Source organism: Rhinatrema bivittatum, chromosome 14, assembly GCF_901001135.1.
Source record: "Rhinatrema bivittatum chromosome 14, aRhiBiv1.1, whole genome shotgun sequence".
Classification (NCBI taxonomy): domain Eukaryota; kingdom Metazoa; phylum Chordata; class Amphibia; order Gymnophiona; family Rhinatrematidae; genus Rhinatrema; species Rhinatrema bivittatum.
This window is the reverse complement of record NC_042628.1, coordinates 4,272,435-4,289,798: the sequence shown is the minus strand read 5'-3', so window position 1 is coordinate 4,289,798 and position 17,364 is coordinate 4,272,435. Positions and strand designations below refer to the sequence as shown.

The window sequence follows — 17,364 nt, the reverse complement described above, 5'->3', positions numbered from 1 at the left end:
CTTTTTATTGGTTGGAATGTGAATATCCCAGCCAGGTGATCACAACTTTGTCCTTCTCTGTATTTCAGTCAGGGTCGTGATCCCAGTGGCTCTCTGCTTCAGTGATGTCAGTGGATGAGCAGTGCCGCCTTATTAGGCCTCCGGACATCCAGTCAAGAGGTGAGGAACTGTTTCCAGTTCTGTGCTTTCGTTGCAGACTGGGACCCATCTTGGCTGCAGGCCACTGTCCTGTGCCGCAATTACCAAGCTCCCCTCTCTCACCTCTCCTTAGCCATTCGGGTGTCGGGTTTTGATTTCCCTCTGTCTTTATGCTTTTGCCAGTTGGTTTTCCTGGTCTGATTCTTTAAAGAGGTTTATCGATCTTGCTTTCCAAACTCCTCCGTGTGCTAGTAAATTCTCCCTCATTCCTTCTCCTCGCTGCGCAGAACGCTTGTCCTGGTTTAGGTATGGAGACGGACTGCGGTCATTGACTTTTTGAGTATTTAGGTCTGTGGATGCTGTTAGGTGTCTCTGCAGGCCTATCATCTCAATCTCTTCTCAAACAGCTCCAGTTTGGACAGTCTCAGTGCCTGTAAGCCTGGGTCCTTTCACCAGTTGATATTTGCTAGCATTGCTGCTTTGAATCATATTCTCTTTGCTTGTTTTGTTCTCCTGTGAGCACATTGTGCTAATGTCATGCCCACGCACCCTCCCAGTATCATGATGGTTCACAGTAAAAAGCAGAGGATACAAATGTTATTGTATAGGGATGGTTCTATTCTGTTTGGTTTGGAACGAACAAAATTAAAACCCCACTATACAATATTTTTTAAAGCAAAGAATATTAGGTGCCCTTTTGTAAAAAGATATTGTAATAACGAGGTACTGGAACATATGGAGCCCCGCAGGGTCCTCTTAAGAAGGCAAGAGTGGACAGAACTGAATGGTCAAAAGTCCAAGCAATGTTACAAACACTATTCTACCTCAGTTTAGTAAGAATACTACATCAGCCTGTCACACATTACATTCATGAAAGGAACACCAAGCAAGCAGTAGGGTTGAGATGACTCCTTACCAACGGGAATGTGTTAAGCCTCCTGGTGGCCCAGCTCCAGTTACCTGTCCAAGTTCCAGTCCGTCTCACCTAATTTTGGTTACTGAGCACCTCAGTCTCGTATGCAAATCTCCACCACACACACATACACCACCTAAAAGAATAGAAATAGCTAACAGTGAAGCTTAATAAAGAGTCCTGAGGCTCCGTTAAAGAGCTGAAAGGTGTGAATCTTTAATGCCAGCAATGTTTGGAGCTTGTACTTACTATTGTAGATATTTGCAAACATCTTAAAGTCATAAGAAGAATAATAATAATTTAGCGTAATTCATAGTATTCCCCAGCTAATGCTGTAATGATGCTAAGCAGCAGGGGGCAGGAATTAAAGGATTCCCAGGCTGCGAGGAGGTGTAGCGAGGCAGTTCTGCATTGCTTGCGTGATGATTTTTTCCTTCCATGTGCAGTAACAGAAGCGATAAAAGATGAAAGCTTTAGGAAATAAGCAAAGAGAGGATGATGTCCTGAGGCTTGCCCTGTCCTTTCTGCTCGGTGTGGTTCCCTTCCTATGACCTGGCCACTTTGGGGTCGATGGGGGAGATGGAACGATATGAATCGTGCTTTTATTTAAAGACTATCCACATCTAACGACTCACATACGCTACCTGTAGATACACCTGCTCAATATTATATGTTAAAGTTAACACCTGATTATTTTAGTTAAAGTTATTTGTTTAAGATTTCATTAAATTGTTCTTTGTATCTTGTTGTTTAAAATGTAAACCGGAGTGAAGGCCTCCACCAATATTTCGGTATATAAAAAACCAATAAATAAATAAAAATAAATAAATGCTTAATAATGTCGTTCACAGCAGGCGAGAGGTAACTGGAAGGGCTGGGCAGCTTCTGATACTGCGAGGGGCGTGCATGATGAAAAGGACGTTTGCAGGTACATTTCAGGGATTGTTGGGGTGGTGGGAATTTGGTTCATGACCTTTGCATTCAGGGCTGGATGCATTAAGATGTTTTCCTACAGCCACTAAGGGGCAATTCTGAGCATGCAAAGTCTCTTGGTGCCCCCCTGCCCGTCGGTTCTGAACAGGAAAGTCCACACCTGCTGTGCCTATGAAAAAGTGCCCACAGCTTGCAGCTGCTTCGCGTGTGGATACTTTTTCCAGCCTGCGTCTGAAAATCCAAAATGATGTGGATTGTTGCCTCCCTGGCCTAATGCCCACCCCAGGAACACAAACACCCAAAATGTGAGCCAAACTCTGTACTGTGGAGCCAGCTGTGTAACTTGCCCCCCATCCAGGCTGGGCATTTTCAGAAAGCCCCTGTGCCCAGCTGTTTGCATGGCAATGGCTTTTGAAAATTGCTTTGTTAATAGGAAACTCTCCTTAGGGCATCTGGCACTGAGGTAGGGGAGGAAAGGCGAGTGTAGTGTGGGATTTTATCTTTGACAGTCACATCAATAACAATTAGAGATCTGCTCACCCATTTTTTTTTTGTTTCTTTGTTTTGTTTTTCATTTTAAATAAATTAAATTAAAAAAATTAAGAAATGAAAAAAAAAATGTAGCCCCCCCCCCCCCCGGGAGAAGGAAAAGCCCCCCTCTCCCCCCCTGGCCCTCTCCCACCATCGCTTTCCTTCTTCCTGGGGCAGGAGGGACCCCTGCTCTCTGCTGCCCCCACGGGGCTGTGCTTAGAAACGGCGCTGGCAGGGGCAGACTCCGGTTTTCTAGGGCAGTGCCAGCCTCAGTGAGGTCGGAAGGGCCTGGAAAGGGGGGGGTTGGGTGGCAGTGAAAATGGTTTTTAAAACTAAACACTTTTTTTTTCCTTTTGTTTCATTTTAAAAATAAATTGAATGGAAATGGAAAATGCTGTTAAAAAGTCCCTGTTTGGTTTTAAACCCCTGCACATCCGTTTGCGCGGCCAGAAGGGCAGCGCTGGCTCCGTTTCGCACTTGTGCGCGCGGCTGCTCGGGCGCGAGCTCCTTGCAGGCAGCGCGCGGGGCAGGGCCGGCTCGGGACCTCTGCTCTGGGGGCCCCAGCCCCCCGGGAGGCAATTAAGGCAGGGAAGGTAACTATGGCAGCACCCGAACAGCCCCTGGCAGCAGCCCTGCAAGCGGGCTGAGCCGGCTTCCGCATTGGCTGGCAGATCGCTCGGAGCGGTTACCGGTAGCAGCGGCAGAGGAGCCCCGGATTAGCAGCGCATTAGGAGATTGCAGGCGGCGGGCACCAGGGGACCTCATTGATCCTTTGCTCCTCTCCCGGGGTAAGTTTCTCGCGCTCCTGAAACGGAAAATGAATTCATAGGCTTTCAGCCTTGGGCTCGCACCGGGAGCTGAGCTTCGGCGGAGAGGGTTTTGCTCCGATCCCCCCGGCCTGGGCAGCCCTAGGAGAGGCTCCGGAGCCCTAGGAGAGGCTTAGGCCGGTCCATGATAGGGCGAGCCCAGGTCCGCCAGGAGAAGCTTCCCGCGGCGTGCGCCCCCCACCTCCTAACACACAGTGCATGCACTCCCCCCCCCCCCACACTGCATGCACTCCCCCCCCTCCACCCCAAGCACACAGTACATGCACGCTCGCCCTCCCCCCCCCACTGCATGCACCCCACCCCAAGCACACAGTGCATGCACGCTCTCCCTCCCCCCACACTGCATGCACTCCACCCCAAACACACAGTGCATGCATGCTCTCCCTCCCCCCACACTGCATGCACCCCACCCCAAACACACAGTGCATGCACTCCCCCCCTCCACCCCAAGCACACAGTACATGCACGCTCGCCCTCCCCCCCCCCACACTGCATGCACCCCACCCCAAGCACACAGTGCATGCACGCTCTCCCTCCCCCCACACTGCATGCACCACCCACCCCCAAACACAAAGTGCATGCATGCTCGCTCTCCCTCTCCCTTCCCCACACAGTGCATGCATGCTCTCCCTCCTCCACACACTGTATGCACCCCACCCCAAACACACAGTGCATGCACACTCTCCTTCCCTCCACACACACTGCATACACCCACCACCTCATACACCCAGGGCATGCATCCCCTCCCCCACACACAGTGCTTGAACTATTACTCCAGCACACAATACATAGACCCCTCCCTAGCACATAGTGTATGCCCTAGTCCTAGTGTTTGAAAGGGTAAATAACTGACCCCTATTTACCTTTCTACCCCACTCATGATTTTATAAATCTCAACCACATGCCCTCTCAGTCTTCTCTTTTCCAAGCTAAAGAGCCCTCGTCTGTTTGTCCTTTCTCCATTCGGGAGCTGTCCATCCCCTCTATCACTGTTCTCGCCCTTCTCTGTACCTTTTTTATGTCTGCTATGTCTTTTCTTGAGAAGGGGCGACCAGAACTGCCCAGGATACTCAAGGTATGGTCCCACCATGGATCGATATAAGGGAATTAGGATGGTCTCAGTTCTGTTCTCTGTTCCTTTCCAAATAATTCCTAACATTCTATTTGCCTTTTTTTACTGCCTCCATACACTGAGCTGAAGATTTCAAGGTATTGTCCACACGGTCTCGGAGGTCCTTTTCCTGGGTGGTGACTCCTAACATGGAATAAGGGCATCCCAGACCTGATATTGCTTGATCTTATGTGACTGAATGCCACTTGTCCCTCTAAGAAGTTGGCACCTACTACTGCAGGTCATGTAACTAGTTAGCATGCAGGAGTCTCGTTAGCTAGCCCATAGCTTTAGCTCTACAGATTATGAGCCACACCTAGCAAATAAAGAACAGATCCCTATGTTTTCTGCACGCTGAATATTTGTGGTGTTAAGATAAATTGAGAATATTAGTGTAACTCAGGCACAGTGCCCGTACCTTCCCGCCAGTCCTACTATTCTTGGACTTCACCCGCCTGCCGCCAACTGGGAACTAAGCTGGGGTTGGAACCCAGGGCTCTAGTTAAGAAGGGCCAGTCCAGCTGCTGAAACCCGTTCCTGCTTTCTAGCTCTGTGAGGTCTAAGCCCTGTAATGTACACCATGGCCACAATGTGCAGATGTCTTTAACAACCTGCAGATGTCTCCCAAGCTGTCACTAGCAGCAGAGACTGCTCAGGTTGGCAACCTGCAATCCAGCCAGGACAGCAGATAAATTCAAATAAAAATCAAATCAGCGCAGCCTGTCAGGGTCCCTTTTTGAGCTATATGCAAAGTTTAGCCCAGCCCCTGTGCTATAAGTGTGAGTGAGGAGCCCTCGGCTGCTCTGGGTCCAGGATTCAGGCCTGCCAAGGTAAGTGGCAAGAAATCTTCATAGCAGCATAGGGATGGAGGGGGGCGGGTGGGGGGTGTCTGTTCTTATAGCAAGAGAAGCCATCTGATCGTTCCCCTGCAAAAATGAATTAAAGCTAAAAATAAGCTGCCAGCCCTACAGCACTTGTTGGAGTTGTATAAAGTCACAGACATGTCGGGGCGCTGGGTTTGGACAATAAATGAAACCCTCTCTGCTGAGACAGTAATATTAGACCAGGCTACAATGGGGAGGCACTGAGGGAGACTTCTGTTACTTTCTGGGAGAAGAATTGTATTATAGAAAGGTGATAAATGCCATAAAAATCCCTAGGAATGTATTAAGTTAAGTTAGACGGAGAAAAAGGGATCGCCTGATTTGTAGTGCATTATTTTCTGTGCATCCGCATCCCTGGAAGTGAGCTGTGGGTTTTAGAGGGCAAGGTGTCTTGGTTTCGGGAAGTCCCCTCTGCTGGCTGGCAGAGGGATGCCCCGGTTAGAAGGGTTTTCTGGTGCGCCCCCACTAATCGGGTTCACCTCAGGTAGGAATCCAACAATTGCCAAACTGGATCGTTCATGAGGTTCAGACAAAGGTAGAGGAATTAGGAGAGGTGCAGAGGTGTCCCTTCCAGTTCTGGATCCAGAGCTTAGCAATGTCTGAACCCAGGCTGGCAACAAGGACGGGCACAGAACAGATTTTTACAGACTCGCACAGGATACATGGGCAGACTGGGAGCACATCAGGGGCAGTCGATAGGACTGATTGTTAAAAAAAAAAAAGCCCAGTTTGAGGCCAGAGTTGTAAACCTTCTGTTCAGTGGCAAATGCCTGGACCTTAGGTTTCTGTACCATCAGATGTAAAGTAGGACAGCAACCAACAATTCAGGGGAAAATCAATCATTTCATGTTTAACGAGTCACTGGGCTCCTCCTGGAGGGCCTCATAACAGCTGAAATGTGATTTTTTTTTAATATATATAGATGTATATATTTTTGGAAGTTAATAAAATCTGCCATTACAGTACAAATGTAATTAAGAAGCAAATGAAATTAAATGAAATGCTGCACAATTAATGTCTTTTTCCTCATTCTTTCTCCTCCCCTGTGCATGCCAGGGAGGGCTGGTATAAGGCTAATAAGCACCCGAACCAAATCTTCAGTCCTGCACCCCTCCCAGTTAACTTTCAGGCCCACAGGAGCCCTTCCCTAGGATTTTATAATCAAATTTACCAATCATGGGTTTTACAGGATTGATGATCATAATTGCACATCATACTTTTAAATATTAATTGTTGTTATATATATCTGTCTATATATTTATTTATAGAGAGAGAGATAGAATTCTATTTCAGAAATCATGTCATAGTGTCTGAGGCATGAGTCAGCTGTGATTTTTGGAGGAAAACTACAAAAGAAATCTACAAAATGTATAAATGAAAAGAAATTGATACTGCAGTGGCTGAAGGTATCTCTGAAGTGGAGGGCTGGGCTGAGCTATGATGCATCCCCTTACTACTTACCAAACAAAAAAAGAATTAGATTGTGTCACTGTAACTGGGGTGACAACAGAAACTCCCTCCATTACCCGGCATTTTGTGTTGTAACACAAACCCTGCAAAAAAGACACTCAGATGCCATATAGCAAACTTGCCATATCAAAACAGCAATAACTCCCAGAACTCAAACAGCAACACTGCACATATTATACCAGACCCTAGAACACTAATGCACCTTCTATTAACTGGATTGCTACACTTCCCTACACATAAACTAGGCACCAGCAGAACACAGACTCCCGTCAAATATAGAATAAGTGATTCCAAATTACAACCAGATATCTGCTGACTAAAATGGGAAACCCCAAGAATCTGGGCCTGCAGTGCAACAGCAGAGAAAGAGAAACAGAGATGCATTTCTTCCACACTGAGCAAAATACAAAGATGCAAGAGATGCACATTCCTAACGCTGACGGATGCCAAGGGCCAAACTGAAAATCAGGGTTTCCTTTGCTATCTTTGTTAGCTGGGAGGAGGTGGTAGGAGACGGTGATTTTGGCACCGCTGGATAGAAAGTAACTGAAAATTATCGATGTGTAACAAGGAAAGAAAATGGATACAAAACTGTAGCCAAATGCAGTTGGATTAGAAAGAAAGGGATTAAGAGCACCTAATGGGTGCTGGAGAGGGTGTGGGATGGGTGCCTTCTACCATGCAGGGTGGACTTGCCCAATGGTAGTAATTGTACAAGGTTCACCCAGTAAAAATGTGGTTAGGTCGGCCTATTCCAGGTACTTTTCCCAAAAGAGAGGACGCCCTCCCCTGCAGGTGGCTGCGAAACCAAACAAGGCTTTGCCCTGGAAGCCGCTGTCCTGGAAGGTGCTCTCGCGTTCTGCGTTAAAGACGAGGGTGTGCGCTACAGATCAGCCGTCTTGCCTAATGTGCGGGAATAGTATGAACCGGGGAAATAGGATAGTCCGGGGTGTGCAAATAATATAGAAATAAGTTGGACTGTAGCTCTGTTTCTTATTGTACATTATATTGTAGAGCACATCTTCTTCCCTTATACGTTTTCTTATTCTGTATTATATTTGATGGGAGATATGCGCTTCTTGGGTTTTTTCCCCTGAAATTGTATTTTTCAGCTTTTCTTAATGAGGGGAGATTTTAAAGGGACATTTTTCCCACTTTTGGTTTATTTTTCTAATTGCTTTGGCCCCATTCTCTCTTATTCCCCTTTCCCTGCCTTCTCTCTTCTTTTTCACTTCCTCCCCTACATCTGTCTGGTATTGCTCTCTCTCTTTTCATTTCTTTTCCCTATTACCATAGCTAGATTTCATTTTCCCCCCCCTCTCTCTCTCTCCAGTTCTCCAAATCCGAATTCTTTGCCTCCTCAACCAACTGCTTCATCTTCCACTCACTGGGTTGCATCTCTCTCCTCCTATCTGGTTCCCTTACCCATCCTCTCTTACGCCGGGCAATCTAATTTCACTTACCCTATCTCACGTCCCTCACCATCCTCTCTGATTTGCTCTCACCCCCAGTCATCCTGTTGCATGCCCTCTCCTTCCCTGCAAACCCTCCTTGAGTCACACTCAATCCTCCCTTCTGGATTTCACCCTCCTGTGCCTTTGCGTGGGTCTCACTCCCCCCCCCAGCCCAAGTTTGCATTGCTTAATCAGGGAGACAGCATTCACCCTCTCCCTGTGCTCTCCCAACTTTCAGCCCTTTCCGTTTTATAACTAAAATACTTGAAGCACCCTTGTGGGTCTCTGTTCTCTCTCCTCAGTTTATTTACAGATACAGCAGTCTTGGCGATTCAGATCGAGTTTCCATCAAGGCTACCGAGCTGTTGAAATAGTCTGTGATCCCTCGAGCAGAAGGCTGAAGCCATCAGTACCTCATCCTGCCAGCAGAGGTCAGCTCGGTAGTGCAAAGTCCTCCACCCCATCAGCAAGGTATGAAGGTGCCCGGCCAGCCCCCTCCTGCTCCCAGGCAGATTCTGCTCTTCTTTTAATCCTACTCCCGTTTGCCTGAGTCAGGACAGTGTCCTAAATGTTGTTAAATGCTAATCCCCCCGCTAGCTCGGGCTGTAGGCAGAACAAGATGCCGCCTTATTCTGACTTTTTGCCAGCCAGTGAAGGTGAAAGGTGAAAGGTGGTCTGCTCAAGGAGGGGACAGAGAGCGCCAGCTGGAAGCCTCTTCGGGCAGGTTCACCGTGTGCCTGGAAAAGGACGGGGGGGCTGTGCCAGTTTTCCTGGCTGCTTGGGTGGTCTCCGCAGCAGGTTAGAGACCTTTCAGGGACAGGAGTTTAGCTTCTTAGGACTGACATCTTTTCTTTAGAAACTGCAACCTGCAGAAAACATCAGTTCTGTTAGGCGAACATCTGTAGAGGTTTCTTAGAAAGAGGTCTGACAGCTTGAGGCCCGATCTTTCCAAGACTGAGAAGTAGAAAATCTTTTCGCCCAATTCAGGAAGGGCTTTGAGAAACCCTGGATTTTTCCTGATATTTCTTTTCTTGCATTTTAGTTATTATTTCTGTGCAATAAAAGAAACACCTTCAAATTTGCCACCATGGATGATGAAATAGACGTCCCCCAGATGAAGAAGGAGATAGAAAGCCTGAAACATCAACTGGCTTTCAAGCGAGAGATGTCCTCCAAATCTATACCTGAGTGAGTAGCTGCCGAGTGCACGGGCCCCGTATATAGCGCACCCTCTGCCGGGCTTTCAAGCGAGAGATGTCCTCCAAATCTATACCTGAGTGAGTAGCTGCCGAGTGCACGGGCGCCGTATATAGCGCACCCTCTGCCGGGCTTTCAAGCGAGAGATGCCCTCCAAATCTATACCTGAGTGAGTAGCTGCCGAGTGCACGGGCCCCGTATATAGCGCACCCTCTGCCGGGCTTTCAGGCGAGAGGTGTCCTCCAAATCTATACCTGAGTGAGTAGCTGCCGAGTGCACGGGCCCCGTATATAGCGCACCCTCTGCCGGGCTTTCAAGCGAGAGTTGTCCTCCAAATCTATACCTGAGTGAGTAGCTGCCGAGTGCACGGGCCCCGTATATAGCGCACCCTCTGTCGGGCTTTCAGGCGAGAGGTGTCCTCCAAATCTATACCTGAGTGAGTAGCCGCCGAGTGCACGGGCCCCGTATATAGCGCACCCTCTGCTGGGCTTTCAGGCGAGAGGTGTCCTCCAAATCTATACCTGAGTGAGTAGCTGCCGAGTGCACGGGCGCCGTATATAGCGCACCCTCTGCCGGGCTTTCAAGCGAGAGGTGTCCTCCAAATCTATACCTGAGTGAGTAGCTGCCGAGTGCACGGGCCCCGTATATAGCGCACCCTCTGCCGGGCTTTCAGGCGAGAGGTGTCCTCCAAATCTATACCTGAGTGAGTAGCTGCCGAGTGCACGGGCCCCGTATATAGCGCACCCTCTGCCGGGCTTTCAGGCGAGAGGTGTCCTCCAAATCTATACCTGAGTGAGTAGCTGCCGAGTGCACGGGCCCCGTATATAGCGCACCCTCTGCCGGGCTTTCAGGCGAGAGGTGTCCTCCAAATCTATACCTGAGTGAGTAGCTGCCGAGTGCACGGGCCCCGTATATAGCGCACCCTCTGCCGGGCTTTCAAGCGAGAGGTGTCCTCCAAATATATACCTGAGTGAGTAGCTGCCGAGTGCACGGGCCCCGTATATAGCGCACCCTCTGCCGGGCTTTCAAGCGAGAGGTGTCCTCCAAATCTATACCTGAGTGAGTAGCTGCCGAGTTCACGGGCGCCGTACATAGCGCACCCTCTGCCGGGCTTTCAAGCGAGAGGTGTCCTCCAAATCTATACCTGAGTGAGTAGCTGCCGAGTGCACGGGCCCCGTATATAGCGCACCCTCTGCCGGGCTTTCAGGCGAGAGATGTCCTCCAAATCTATACCTGAGTGAGTAGCTGCCGAGTGCACGGGCCCCGTATATAGCGCACCCTCTGCCGGGCTTTCAAGCGAGAGATGTCCTCCAAATCTATACCTGAGTGAGTAGCTGCCGAGTGCACGGGCGCCGTATATAGCGCACCCTCTGCCGGGCTTTCAGGCGAGAGATGTCCTCCAAATCTATACCTGAGTGAGTAGCTGCCGAGTGCACGGGCGCTGTATATAGCGCACCCTCTGCCGGGCTTTCAAGCGAGAGATGTCCTCCAAATCTATACCTGAGTGAGTAGCTGCCGAGTGCACGGGCGCCGTACATAGCGCACCCTCTGCCAGGAAGCCAGCGCACACTCAGACCACAATAATGGAGGAGGTGACCCTCCCCATGGCACCTCTGCCCTTTGCGTTTTCAACTTCCAGTTATTTTCAAAGCAAGATAATAAGCAGGTGAAATATTTCATTTCAAATCCATCTCGTTAAACTGTGAATCTCATGCACACCCCCCTCGCTCCTGGGCCCGTAATGCAATATTCTGCCCTAAAAAGGTTGCACTAGAGATAAATTGTGCATCCCTAGTGCGTCCTTGGTACCTCGCGGCAGCTAAGTTACTGGCACAATACGCACACACAATATTCACGGCTGCATAGTCCGGAACCTCAGAAAAGCTGTGGGTAACAGGGCTGGTGCTTGCGCGTTGAGCTCGCAGCGATTTTATGCATTGGGTGTAATTTGGCACTGTCAGCTACGCACTTGTTTGCAAGCGCGTTTTAGGCGCGCTAATCCCGTTACCACAGCGGCTGTTCTTCCCCTCACTTCCCGTGCAGTTTGAGGTCTGCTGTGTCCTGGGAGGAGAAAGGGGATTGTGAGTTTCCTCTCCGAGGTTTGGGAAGGATGGAGGAGAAAGCAAGACGGCAGCTTTCTCACCCTTTTAAAGCTGTGGAGATTCCTCCCAGTCTGGGAAGACCGCTCTCACGCCCAAGATTTCTCTCAAGGGAGAAGGAAATCCCACTTTTTGTCCAGAAAGGCAGTTGGGAACCCACAGGCACTTGCTGTAGGTTTGGTGCAGAGCAGAAGTTTTTGCCACACAGTGTAAAGTGCCTACCCGCCCGTTACTGCAATGAGGGAGAAAAGAGAGGCTCCTGCAGCAGAGCAGAGCATTAGGAAACAGGCCCCCAGAGAGTAAAGGGAGCCTGAAGGCAGGAGGCTGGGAGTGGAGTAAAGTTAGTGGAGCCCCAGCTGAGAGTCCAGAGCAATTTAAGTCCAAGTGAGGGAAAAACCCACAAGAGCCCCGGAGTACAGCCCCCCCCCCGGAGTGGAAGACCCCCTCCAGCCCAGCTCCTCCCCCTCCCCCATCATTGAAGCCTGGGGAGGGAGCCTTACTCTTCTTCAGCTGCAAACAGCGTCACTGCCTCAGCCATTGCAAACATCAGCGAGCATAGGGCAGGTCTGGGTCAGATGAAAGAAAATGAGCAATCCCTTCTATTTTAAACATCCCACCACACCTACGCACAAAACATGATGGTAGATGACCAAGAACCTTCTGGAGACTTCCCCATGCTCTCTGCCTACTGCACAGCCCAGACCCTTCGTGACTTGCAGCCTTACCCTCGCTTCTGGGCTTGTCCAATTCGCTGCCTCCACCACTTCCCTGGGGCTGGGTCACTTCTAGAGGCCAGAGGATGTCCATTCAGCCTCCTGTGCCTGATCAGTCAGATAACTAGTCTTGTTACCTATGAGAACTATTCTTACCTGTTATGTTTTAACTCCACTGGGTGCAGCTGTTGAGGGAGTGTAATAGGCCTCGGTCCCCATCGTAGTTTGCTAGAGTGAAGCAGAATAAACCGCAGGCTTTCATTTGTATCTGCTTAGCTCTCTGATTACCTGTAAGAAATCCCTGCTCATAGGATGGCCGTGTGTTTGCCAGCCAAGCATGGTCTGCAGGGGCCTGAGGGGTGGTTTGTGCCATTCTCTGTGGTGGGTGGAGACTTGGAGAAAGCATCCAGACCTGTGTGGATGAATAGCACCTCGCTGTCAGTTCACACTCAGTCAGAGCATCTCACAGTCATTTAAGTAACTACTGGGGGTTTCTAGACCACTGGAGGCATTGCTAACTTTTCTCTTCCTCCAGGCCTGGATTTAGGCACAGGAAACTGCCCAGGCCAAGGAGGACTCTGCTGCTGCTTGCTTTAGGATTATGTAAAAGGGTGCCACGATGCCTACGAGTGCCAAAATCTTAAATCAGGCACTGCCTTCTGCTGTCAGCTGTTGGCATTTCTCGCCGTCTACATAACCAAAGGGGACTCATGTCCCATATTCTTTTCCTGTTCTCTTAAGAGTCCCATTCTCCTATCACATGAAAGCAAAACATTTAGTTTAGTTTTTATTTTGGTCAATGGACATGATTGAGTTTCAGTGACTGAATCCACTTGCCTTTCTCTTTGTCGTCTGCTTCCCTCCCTCTAGGCTGATTAAATGGATAGAAGACGGCGTTCCCAACGACCCGTTCCTGAATCCAGATCTTATGAAAAGCAACCCATGGGTGGAGAAGGGAAAATGCACCCTCCTGTAATGTCCCGACTCCGGCTCCCACATGAATGGCTTCTGATGAAATGTTTAATTTAGCATTAATTCTGAGTACTTTTAAAATTAGCAAGCTTTCCGACATGACTCATGAGCAGGGTCCCCATCCTATCCTTTTAGGTAGACGAGTAAAGTTTTCAATACAATACAGAAGTCTGCATTGGGGCAGCTGTTGGCAAAGACAAATACTATTATAGGTTATAATTATATAAACTATTTTGGGACATTTGCAAGGTTGTCCTACCCAGTTTAACCAGATTATTGGATTGGTAAATAGTCCAAAGTGGTCACGGACTAAACGCAGCTTTCTAGTGCAAATGAAGAATAGCAAGATGAATTTTTATTTACATGAGGAATTGAAAGGGCAAAACGAGACTGTACAGGATGCGTCTCGTAAGAAGGCTGAATTGTGATATCTCGTTTGCTTGGAAGGCTTCCCTTTGCATTGTGAGGTTCACTGTGGCAGACGCTGCGGTGCAGAAATATTTAGACAAATATTTTGAAGCCAGGAAAATTTTTTTTTTGTGCTTTTTTCCTCTGCCTTTCCTTTCCTAGCCTTCCCACCATCTTAACTCTCTTCAGTTCTCCAGCACGAAGCAGGTCTCCTCCCTGCAGTACAGCTTAGGCTATGCCAGGCTGTGGCATCACTTGAGCGGGCGCTAGGACTGACAGCGTAGTTGCCCCAGAATTTTTCCACCCCTCACAGTGGACCCATTGCTTTCTTTTCTTAATCTGAAGTAGTGTGAGGGTCTTGGCCCCTGCTTAAAGTCCAGTTATGGCTCCACCTTTGCATGTGAAGCTCATTTAGCTCCCAGAAGCCTGCAGCCCCCTGCCCCAGAGCCCATGACCATGCAGGCAGTGGGATCATGAGGTGACTGGAGCCACAGTGCCAGGGGCTGCACAGACAACAGCAAATCCATGTTCCTCATCAACTTATTTCCTCTTTTACTGTCAGTGCCAGAGACAGGGGGGGGGGAGGGGTCCTCCCTTCTAAATGGGACATTATGGTGCAACATTATTCCTCCTTATTAGCCACTCATCTCCAGCAAAACTCCTACTAACGCGGCAACCATGGGTGCCACCTTCTATCTTTGCACAGGCATCATCTCTGGCACCATTTCTATTGTGCTAGCATAGGCCTGTTTCCTGTCGTACTTCGAGGCATGCGTTTTTAAATTTTATTTGATCAGATTTCTATTATAAATAATGTCTCACTGTAAAAAAAATTGTGTCACTTGAAAGCAGTGGAGATAGCTCAAACCAAAACAGAAAAGGCAGGCACTCTAATAATTAACAAATACATTTAATTAATACATACAACTCTGCCTTAGTTAGCTGACACTCCAGGCCCAATACAAGCCTTTCACCAGGGTTGAAAAGCGACATCCGGTATTTAGGATATCTATACAAATCTATTGGCTTCTTTCACTAACAACAGCCAGCTATTGCCATTGGTAACTCATCCAGGTGCCACCTGGTACTGCTAGACCATGGGGTTTCATCAACAAAGCATCAGTAGGTGAATGTTAAAGAGATTCCCATCCAGGTAAAACTGCTCTCCCCTGAGCTGATAAATCCAGCTGCTGAATTTCACACGGTAAAAAAATTGGGCCATTCCTATACTTTATCCCAGACTTTACCCATAGGTAAAGCAAGGAGCGGACCCTTGCAAAATTGGTTTAAAGGCCTGTGGGCTTCTGTAATGAAAGAAGCTGAATTCACTGCAGGCTCTCGCACAAGGAGACCGCAGCAGAGATTTTCCTATGGGACCTTAAATGCTCACCTAGCTTGGATGGTGGAAAACAACAAAAACGTACTTAGATAAGAAGCAATCACCTACAAGCGGTTAGCTTCTGGATTTGGGATAGAGCCTTGCCACCACGACCAGAATAAGTAGATTGGTCTTTAGCAAGAGACTATAGAGCAAGTGTTCCTGCTGTCATTACAGAACCTACAGCTTATGAAACGTAGGTAGCTGGATCCCAGGAGGTCAAGCCAGGATGCGAACCGGAATAGGTAACAGATGACACCATGAGCACTTGTGAGGGCCAGTTATGATATGCATGCCTATTATATGACATGCATGCCTATTATATGTTCTTTCAACCCCAAGGAAGGACCTAGTATGGGAATAGAATGACAAATAAGCAAGGCAGAGCTGGCCACTGGCAAAGACAGGATACTGGGCTAGATGGACCTTGCCTTGACCCAGCAGGACACTTCTCACATTCTTAAGTTTTTATTAAACAGATCTTGTACACTTCTAGGGCACCTATTCCAGGATCTGGAGAAAGGGGGCAAGGAATGAGGTGACCACCTTTTGCAGATTTTATTATTCAATATAGTTAAAGCAGAGTAGGGGATGGCAGAAGGATCTCACAAATGCTGGGGAACTGGGACTGTAAAAAGGAAAAGAAATTTAAGGTGGAGGAATGCAAAGTGCATTGTAGGAGTAAGAATGGTAGGTTCCACCTTCAGAACTGAAATCCTCAGCAGCGATTAAAACAAAACAAAAAAAAAAAAAAGAGAATGATAGGAATTATTCAGAAAACAAAACTGCAAAATATGACTGGCTCGATGCTGCAAGCACCCTCCGAGTACTGGGGGCAGTGCTGGTCATCGCCTCTCGTGACCAGGAGCAGAAACGAGAGACGGGCACCCACAGTGAGAAAGGGGCTAGAACAGCTTTGGGTTTTATAAATCATGACCCATGTTCACCCTTTCACGGGGAGACACCCACTCCTCCTACGACCCAGTCGCAGATTTAACACAAGTTTAAGATTTTTTATGTTTCAGTCGTGAAGGTTAAAAGTCCGGCCCCATGGCTGGAGGGCAGGTGAGTGAGAGGCTCTTAGCCCTGTGCAGGACTTAGGAAGAGGGAACGGAGGTCCCGGCCCTGGCAGACAGAAAGCTGGGCTTACCTTCTCCTCTAACCTTAGCTGCCCTTTCACTCTGCACCCACCCACAGACGGCTTCAGCTTTCTTTTCAGAGAGCAGCTGCTTCTGCATTAACATCCCCTAATCTGACAATACTTTCCGAAAGGAAAAGCACAGCCCCGAGCAGCTGGAAAAAAAAACCAAAACGGCTTGCAGCAGCATTGGAGGCAAATAGCATTGTTTATACCTTATTTCTCAGAGACCCAAATAAATCCTAAGGACATCGATAGGAGCTGCCCCCATCTGTTTTTTTACTTTCACTTGAGTTGGTAATCAGCGCAAGCTCCAGGCAGATACAAGAGCGGCGGGAAGGCACCTTCATCCCTGCTTCTCGCCTTCTGTGGGCTCATTCCCTCTTCGCAAGGCCGGGCAAGGCGGAGGCTCCCAGGCCCATGCAGTGAAAGGAGGAGGAAGAGACTGAGCTGCAGGGATCCGGGTACAGACGCGTCTGAACCAAGAGCAGAGTAAAGAAATAAGCAGCAGCGGCTGCCCCAAAACAACAACCACAGGGAAAAAACAATCTTTCCCCATTAACATTTCCACTTTAGCAGCTTTCATTAAATTAAGTCAAGAGTAAGCTTCTCTGAACAAATAAATACACATTTGTAAAGGACAACTTTTATATAAAAAGCCCTATTTTCACTAACTGTAAGTACTTTTGTATATTGCAGCATCTGAAATGCATGAAGACGGATCTGTAAAGCAAATAAAGCAATAGTCCTGGACCTGGTTTCAGTCCTTTCATTCTTCCTCGCCGTGCGTGCTGCCTACAGCAGGTCTTTGACGTACAGGCTCCTCCTGACGGCGTTCGACATCCCCTCGTTGAAACGAAACCACACATCGCTCCTGCCCACCGCTTTCCCCATTCGCTTTTCGATGGACTGCAGCTCGCACTCGGGATTGGCTTTTGCTACGGAAGTTGGGAGGACGGGGAAAAAAAAAAAGTAATTAAAAAGTAATTCCATAGATTGTAAGTGAAAACATAATAAATAGCAGAAAGGGTTAAGTGTAGAGGGTCCCGCTCTGCACCTTCCCTAATTAGCAGCATTTGCTCCATTGGACTCCATAAAGCTCTAGCAAATGAAATTTCGAGGTGTAAAAACTCGGGAATCTCAGAAGACATGCAGGGGAGTTTGCACAGGGAGTCCCACCCCAGTATCACACACTTAG

The 17,364-nt window shown here is 48.5% G+C and overlaps 2 protein-coding genes across 3 annotated transcripts in view; one reads left to right on the top strand and one right to left on the bottom strand.

Moving 5' to 3' along the window:
- The first annotated feature begins 2,975 nt into the window (after window positions 1-2,975).
- On the top strand, window positions 2,976-15,821 carry GNG13 (G protein subunit gamma 13). 2 transcript variants are annotated; one of them, XM_029576049.1, is made up of 4 exons: window positions 2,976-3,303; window positions 8,564-8,732; window positions 9,304-9,449; window positions 13,141-15,821. In XM_029576049.1, the coding sequence occupies exons 3-4, from the start codon at window positions 9,349-9,351 to the stop codon at window positions 13,244-13,246; spliced, it is 207 nt and encodes a 68-aa protein (XP_029431909.1). In that variant the 5' UTR covers window positions 2,976-3,303; window positions 8,564-8,732; window positions 9,304-9,348; the 3' UTR covers window positions 13,247-15,821. The 2 variants fall into 2 exon arrangements, with proteins under 2 accessions (XP_029431909.1, XP_029431910.1); XM_029576050.1 differs by lacking the exon at window positions 2,976-3,303 and adding an exon at window positions 5,231-5,283.
- The window catches only part of CHTF18 (chromosome transmission fidelity factor 18), a 45,291-nt gene continuing 42,471 nt past the window's right edge, over window positions 14,545-17,364 (bottom strand). The window contains exon 22 of the mRNA XM_029576042.1: window positions 14,545-17,104. Within this exon, the coding sequence (XP_029431902.1) occupies window positions 16,962-17,104 (143 nt within the window). The 3' untranslated portion in view covers window positions 14,545-16,961. The remainder of the gene's footprint in view (window positions 17,105-17,364) is intronic.

Coding starts and splice junctions, on each gene's coding strand:
- GNG13 (XM_029576049.1), top strand. CDS start 9,349: ATGGATGATGAAATAGACGTCCCCCAGATGAAGAAGGAGATAGAAAGC. Junction 9,450..13,140: donor TCCTCCAAATCTATACCTGA/GTGAGTAGCTGC, acceptor CCCTCCCTCTAG/GCTGATTAAATGGATAGAAG.